This window comes from Mytilus edulis, chromosome 3 (genome assembly GCF_963676685.1).
Source record: "Mytilus edulis chromosome 3, xbMytEdul2.2, whole genome shotgun sequence".
Lineage (NCBI taxonomy): Eukaryota > Metazoa > Mollusca > Bivalvia > Mytilida > Mytilidae > Mytilus > Mytilus edulis.
The window spans coordinates 17,726,577-17,734,582 of NC_092346.1; the positions used below are offsets into that span (position 1 = coordinate 17,726,577).

Sequence of the window (8,006 nt, forward strand, 5' to 3'; positions counted from 1 at the left end):
AGGCCAGAGGCTTCTGATTTGGGACAGGCGCAAAAATGCGGCGGGGTTAAACATGTTTATAAGATCTCAACCCTCCCCTATACCTCTAGCCATTTGTTTGTTTTTGTTGTGATTAAGATGCTTGTGGTACTTATACGTCCTGTCATTTTTTTTTTGTGATACTCTCATTTTGTGTGGCTCTGAGCTTATTCATCTAGTTATTGTTCTATTGTAAAACTTGTTTGTTGTTTGTCTTTAATATTTGTTTAGTACTTTGTCTATATGCCTTTTTATATTTCTTCGTTATATTTGATGTGGCTCTGTACTTATACATCCCGTCATTGTGTCATTGTACTATGGCAAATTTATGCCAATGTGTGCTTCTGTGTTACATATTTGTTTGTGTTTTTTAGTTATTTAGATTATAAAAAAATATATTGACTGCTGTATATTTGATATTTGTATATATTATGTCTGTTTGCTTTGTTCACGCATAGTTGTCAATAAAATGGAAATTAATGCGATTGTCAAGTGAGAGGTTTCACTAGCTATTAAACCAGGTTCAGTCCACCATTTTCTGTGCAAGAAAATACCGGCATAAGTCAGGAATATGACAGTTGTTGTCAATTCGTTTGATGTGTTTGAGATATTGATTTTGCCAGCTGATTAGAACTTATATATAGAAATTGACCGAGAGTCTTTTTCTTTAGGTTTCTAGCGATCCTTCAATTATTGAAGATTATGCGCCGGGCGTCGACTATAAAATTTATAATTTACACTAATTTAGCAAAAAAAATAACAAAATCAAGACATCAACATAACGTATGTACATTTGAAAAAATAAATTGTGATAAAGCTATATACATTTGATAACAGAATAGTTAGGGATAGAATATGGGGAAGAGAGCAGATTCTGAGATCATACTCTTGAATCCCTCTACTGTACTGCATGATACTATGTGTTGTGGCAGATGATTCCAATTTATAACAGTTCGTGGATAAAATGAATATTTATAACTGTCTTTAGATGTTTGTATTTGCCTAAATGAGTGTGGATTGCTATGTCTGGTTTTATTGTCTAGTGGGATCAAAAGATTATGTGTAGGGACTGCAACAATTTCATGAATAATTTTGTAAAAGAAAACAAGTCTGTATCGTAAACGCCCAATTTCGAGTGGGTACCAATTTAGGTCTGTCATCATTTCAGTAACTGAGCTGGTGTTATGGAAATTAAACTAAACGACAAAAGAGATGATTTCAGCATCCCAATTGTGATCCTCTCCATTTTTAAAGCAAGACTTCCAAATGGTGTAATCATCACTTCGTAAACTTGCCATCACGAGTTGGTAAACCATTATTGAATATCCGTTTCACATATGATATCAGATATATTCCTTAGGTAGCACTATACAGTTAGAAAAAAATATTAAAATTTGAATTTATAGATTTTACCATCACTTTTCACTGCTTTCTTTCAATATTAAGCTTACTGTTTGTGTCATACATGTACATATGTATGAATTTAAAATCTTCAGTAATAAAATAGTAAAATATAATTTCTTTTGGGTGTATCTGTGGCAACAATCTGCATTTATTTGTTTAAAAGGGGGAGATATCACATATTTCCCCACAATTTGGCTAAAAGTAGAATTTCGATCGCTTGAGGTAATACTTTTTTTTTAAACTGTTTCCATATATCTTTCAATAAATCCAATGCAAATCATATGTCTTTCATCTCATTTTCTTGAAAAAAATGCTTCAAAAACTTCGTGCACAAAAGAAATCTTTGTATACATTGCAATACATTCTGGGCCGATGGACGGTCTAGCTATGAAAATCAAAGAGTCAAACAGAAAATAGTCAATAAAACATGTAAAAAATAATCTTGTTGTTCCTATTAAATAGATTTACTTAAAGAAGCATTCAATTCTTAATACTGTAAGGTTATGCTAAAATGTTTTCAGAAGAGCAAATTAGAAGTGAATTGAAAATGTATAATTGGGATAACATTTTAATATATTTGTGGCTAATCGGAAATATATTATGTTGTCCTAAATTACACCTTTAGGGTATAAGAAAAAGGTTTTAAGACCAAGAATGTCTTATTTTCTTTTTCAATTTCTTTTTAAAAATCCCGGCCTATTTGCCGCAATATTTAACAATTTTAATGTTCGTTGTTTGTGCTCAAAATATTCAGAATAAGAAAAATGTGGACCGATTCATGCGTGTTATTAGTAAACATTTCAGTAAATACCTGTAATTACTAATCAGATTGGTAATATATTGACAGAAAACGTTAAAGGGCTATAAAAAAAGGAACTAAATAGGATACCATACGGCTAACTCTTCCTGAGGGAGTTGAAAGTAAAGGGATATGAATTGTAGGCTGACTTGAGGGTTAAGAAATCAAAGGTCCTTTAAATTGGAAACAGTTGGGTTTTTTTTTTTTTTTTATTTTCAAAACTATGGGAACTCATCACACTAAAAAAAAATTCAAGAGAAAAAAAAGTGCAGAATTGGATCATCCTTTTAGTTTCTCAGAGCAGTTCACTAGTACGGTTTGCTTAATGCAAGGGGCAAACTTTCTCAAATACTGTTGACGTTGTATGTAAACGATTTTGAAATGGAATTTCTAAGTAATAGTGATTCCACGTATGACGTACAGTAATTGTCTTTTTATTGGCTTATACACGACGATGATATGATTGGTTTCTGATTCTGTAAAAGGTACTTGGTATAAAATGGAAGATTCATTGGTGGCCTTGGCATGAACACTGGGATTGGATGAAAGAAAGAATCAATGACAGTTGGAAACCAAAATGGATTTCTTTGACTGCCGTTGCATCCTCGTGTCAGAAAATTTTGAAATGCGGAGGCGAAAATCCAGCTGTGTTGGTAACTATAGATGCTACCGTTCTGACCCGTTCTTGTACGGGTTGTTGTATAGGCAACTATCAGTTAATTATAAAATAATCAACCTGTCTTTCTAACCAAACTAGGCATATAAACTTAACAAAGAATGTTAACACTTGTTTTAAAGTTGATGGAAATTACAAAAATATTTTCTACGTATTTGCCGCCAGTTTGGAACCGGAAGTCACTATTTTTCTTCATTTATGTTTTGTTTTGTCGAACTTAGGAACTTTTTTAACGTTTTATCACAACTAACATTGGTTATACCTTAGTACATCTTTCAAGGATTTACATCCCTTGTGAAGTTGCTTGAAATAATAAAAATTAAAATTTTTGACTTTTTTGCCGGCATTTTGAAACCGGAAGTCACCTTTAGTTTCATTAATGTATTCTCTACTCGTAATTTAGGAACTGTCATTTACTTTTTATCAAATCTAACATTGGATTTTACATACAACACACCTTTTAAAGGATTGGCGAATTATTGTCAATTTGTAATGACGCCTTTTCCGAAATGTTCGGTGGCCATCTTGAAAAAATGATTTTTTTTCTGGCCAGCAGCGTTTTTTTTTTTTAGTATCATTTAGTCAACCTTTATACCAAATTTCATGCTTGTATCACGATTTGCACAATTATGTCCATAATATCTCCCACTATAGTAATGAACATATCAATGATATTTCTTATCAACACAATTTGCTGACTACTGGGATGGTGATTCCTTTGTCGACATCAAAATGCCTAACAGCATTGGCATACCTCAGTGAGGAGAAAAACTCCTAATAGTTAACAAACAGGCTTATAATTTGGTACAACATCATATATCATACTCATCATTATAATTTGACCCAAAACAGTTGAAAGACAAAATTAAATACTGGATTGAAAAGCACTAAAAACAAACAAAATATAAGTTACACTTAATTCTGCTAGGGCAATTTATGATTCGGGATAGAAAAAAACTGGGAGTTTTAACTCTGACGTCTCGATGAAAGACATTCATTAATATTAATGACGTAAACGACTGTCTGAACTTCACATTAATTGTAGGCATAAATGAACAAAATAAGTTTGCAAATAATTTTCACCCATTATACAGAAAACCCCAAAAATGACTGCATGGTTACCAAATGATTCTACAGTTCTGTGTTCAATTGGAATGTGAATCCTTTCGCAATTCTTTGAAAAGTTTTCAACGCTAATTATTCACTTTACATACTGAGAAACTGCAAGTCTGTGCCTGACAGTTGTCATAACATATTAAAGATGACATAAAAGATAACCTTCGCCAACGTCATTTTACAGGTGGCACCACTTGAGATAATCATTAAATTTAAGATAACTATCCCAGATATTTAACATTTTACTCCCATGTATCAAGTTCTTTCTGACATATTCTTCATGGTAAGACTGTTTAAATATTTCCATGGTTGAATTTTTTATTTTTACAAAAATTAAAATATCGAAAGCTTTATAAACAATTTGATAAAAATACCAATAATACATTTGGTGCAAATGAATTTTACTTTAAATGAAATGTTTTAGATTTTGTTTTTTGTTTGTTTGTTTGTTTTTATTTTTTGTTTTATTTTTTCATTTTAACTTGTACTGCTGATTGCAGTTAATACAAATTTAAATAAAGTTTTTAATTCTATGAATACAAGAAACATTTTTCTTATGAAAAGTGTAACGACTAATCATTCCTCTCCAAATCTTCCGTCTATTTTGAGGTACGGTTCACAACGTACATTATTCAAAACTATATCAGTTACATATCATTTGAAAGCTAGTTCAAATTGAGATTCAAATTCCTTTGGAAATGGCTTTGTTTTTTAAATATAAATCTATACCGAAAGTGATCATAAATCGAACTTTTTAATCAATATAAAAAGGTGATGTGATATTTTGAAGTATTGGAATTATCCTTATAAATATATCTAACCGGTAGACAGTTAAAGAAAAAGCTAAATAAAATCATATCTCACTTTGAGGTATACTTTTTTGTAAAACCATCAAATCAACTAATCTAAACAAGAAAATATGTTGAGCTTAAACAATTCAATTTATTAATTTTTGGAGGGTCAAATAAATGGGCTTTTTTCCATTGACATTTACCACACTATTATTTTCTTTAAACTACAAACATTCAGGACAGCAATAAGGATCTTTCAAAACAAAAATAGGATGAGGGTGCTCATAATAAAACAAGAATTCAACGCCAAAAATTCTAAAAGATAATCTTTGATTTGAATTAATTCTCGTGTTCAAATCTTTCAAATAGATGTTAAAACATCTTAGACAATATAAACTTGAGAACAAAGTATGGAAATGGCTCTGAATATGTATTTGGTACTTCCCATATTATCTATATCGACTTAAAGCATCAATTCATAGTCATGATCATTATACTGTAAGCAAGCACTTTTCACTTTTCTTTTTAAATTGCTGTATTGTAGGGACAACAAGTTTTTCATAAATCTCGAAAGAAAACAGAATGACCTCATCAGCAACGCAATTATGTACTATTTGCCATGATGGTGGTGTCTCAAAGGAGGCAATAACGTGGTGTATAGAATGTGAGGTTTTCTTTTGTGGAGATTGTGAAAAACCTCATAGAATGTCAAGACTGTTTAAAAACCATAAAACCATATCATCTCAAGGTTATCAAGAGTTACCTTCATTCATGCAAGAAGGAGGTAGCCTGTGCAGAGACCACAACAAGAAGTCTGAACTGTATTGTCCTACCCATGCATATCCCTGCTCTGTCAAATGCACAACTGATAATCATAAGAAATGTCAACAAATGAAACCACTGTCAGACATTCTAAAGGAAGTAAAATCACCAGGAATTGAACAAATAAAGCCATCGTTGATGAAAAGATTGACAATTACAGACAACATAAAGTCTTTGAATATATGGGCTTGTTTTGTATTACCGAATGGCAAATTAATAATGTTGGATTACAACCAAAATATACTACTATTGTTCAGTATTGATGGCCTCTATGTGAGAGAAATAGTTTCATTCACAGAAATTCCATTGGATGCCTGTCTAGTTAGAAATGATACAGTGGCTGTAGCATTGGGTTCATCAAACCAGACAGCACTAGTGGATATAGAGCAGAATAAAATCACACAAACAGTTAAACTTTTGCATGACTGTGATGCTGTAGCAAGTGATGGTCAAACGTTGGTCATCAGCGGCATGGTGAAAAGTACCAAAGTGAATCTGAATGATATGTCTCATACAATCTTAGAAGGTGTGAGGGCAAGTCGCATTGCGATTTTCAAAGAAAATATCTATGGTACAATTTACTATGAAAACAAAGTCTTCTGCTACACGAGTACTGGAGAACCTCTGTGGACATTTCAACACCATGGCATTAACCTGCCACAAGGACTGACATTAGATACAAATGGATTCGTTTATATAGCTTCTCGTGGAAACAACAGTATCGTGGTAGTGTCACCAGATGGTAAAACCAGCAAAACAATACTATCAGAGGCTGATGGAATAAAAAATCCTTATGCCATAGACATCAACAGAGAAACAGGAGTGATGATAGTGTCAATTGAAAGAATGAAAAATAGTGATTCAGCTTTGGTCTATAAATTTTAAAATGTGTGATTTTTTGTTACATTATATAAATAAAGGTTTCTCCGTGCAAAATGTGTTTAATGAGAAAAATCCTTTCATCAAAAGACGCCGTAGTTTATTTTCTTTACGAAATAAAAGTTATTTATAATATTTCAATTTACACAAGAAAACATGTACTTACTTACATAACAAATCAAAGGTTAGTAATCTAGACAGTGATATGAAAATATGGAAATTTTATTTGATCAAAAGAGTCGTTATTTCAAATATTTACCCACTGGTTAAAGTTTAAACAAATAATCAGCTGAATTAATCGGATAAGATGAGATGTCGTTTGGTGTTGTGTGGTGTGTGTGGTTGTCTATCATTTTCCGCTTTAACATCAGTTTGTGCAAAAGTTTACTTTTAAGATTCAATGTTTTTTGGTAAAGAAAATAAATAGTACACGTTATTTCAAAGGTTTGAAATGTTAAAGAATCTCTATGTTTGTGAGCCTTCTTACATATTCACCATCCGAATCTTTGAGAATAACTGAGTTGCTTATTTTCGGATAGAAACGAATATAATGTTTGTGTAGAGAAAAATCCAGTGGCATTTTGGAATAACGACGTAATTAGAAAAATAAGCTTTTATTCAAATGCTCAAATGTATGATAAAAAGGAGACACACAAGTGTAATGATAACGATTATGTGATAATATTTTGAAAGTGTGCCATCAAGGTCAAAGTACATATCTGATTATCATATTTGTGAAATGTTTAAAAGCCTGTTACTGACTTAGAAAACCTAATGCAGGTCTTTATTGTGGAGAAGTAAATGCTTGCCCTTAAAAACAGGTAACACTTGGTCACGGTAGCTTTATCTTAAACATTCCTTCTGAAGAAATCGCTGTTGAATATATATCTGTTCGACTGTAGATCTGTTTTGTTGATTTTCATTCCTCATCTTTGAATAATAAGTTCTTTGGTTTCAGAACAATTTGGAGAAATATATACTCCATATGCATGTGCTGCTGGAATGTTCCTACATAAAAAAGAATGTTCACAATTGGGAAGCTGAAATCATTTCTTATATCGTAAAGTTTTGTTCTCAACCGTCCTTCATAGTCAAATTCTAGATACAATTCAAGATATGAGGCAGACTAATATTTTGGCCACGAGCATCACTCAAGAGACATTATTTGTCGAAATGCGCATCTGGTGCAGAAAAATTGGTACCGTTAATGTTATTACTACCACTGGGTCGATGCCTCTGCTGGTGGACTGTTGGTCCCCGAGGGTATCACCAGCCCAGTAGCCAGTACTCCGGTACTGGCATGAAAATACGGATTTTTTGTGTTATTAAATTTGCTGTTACAAAATGTTAAAAATTATTATAAATTAAGGAATGTATCTCCCTCATGCAAAGCTCTGATTCCTTTCACGGATTTGGCTATACTTTTTTGGAACTTTTGGATTATAGCTCTACATCTTTTATATAAGCTTTGGATTTTACATATTTTGGCCACGAGCATCAC

General features: G+C 32.1%; 1 protein-coding gene across 1 annotated transcript; it reads left to right on the forward strand.

Moving 5' to 3' along the window:
• The first annotated feature begins 4,240 nt into the window (after positions 1 to 4,240).
• LOC139514802 (uncharacterized) lies at positions 4,241 to 6,562 on the forward strand. The gene is made up of 2 exons (XM_071304420.1): positions 4,241 to 4,296; positions 5,349 to 6,562. The coding sequence occupies exon 2, from the start codon at positions 5,387 to 5,389 to the stop codon at positions 6,509 to 6,511; it is 1,125 nt and encodes a 374-aa protein (XP_071160521.1). The 5' UTR covers positions 4,241 to 4,296; positions 5,349 to 5,386; the 3' UTR covers positions 6,512 to 6,562.
• Positions 6,563 to 8,006: the final 1,444 nt, after the last annotated feature.

Excerpts from the sequence above, each read along its gene's own strand:
- LOC139514802 (XM_071304420.1), top strand. The coding sequence starts at position 5,387 with ATGACCTCATCAGCAACGCAATTATGTACTATTTGCCATGATGGTGGT.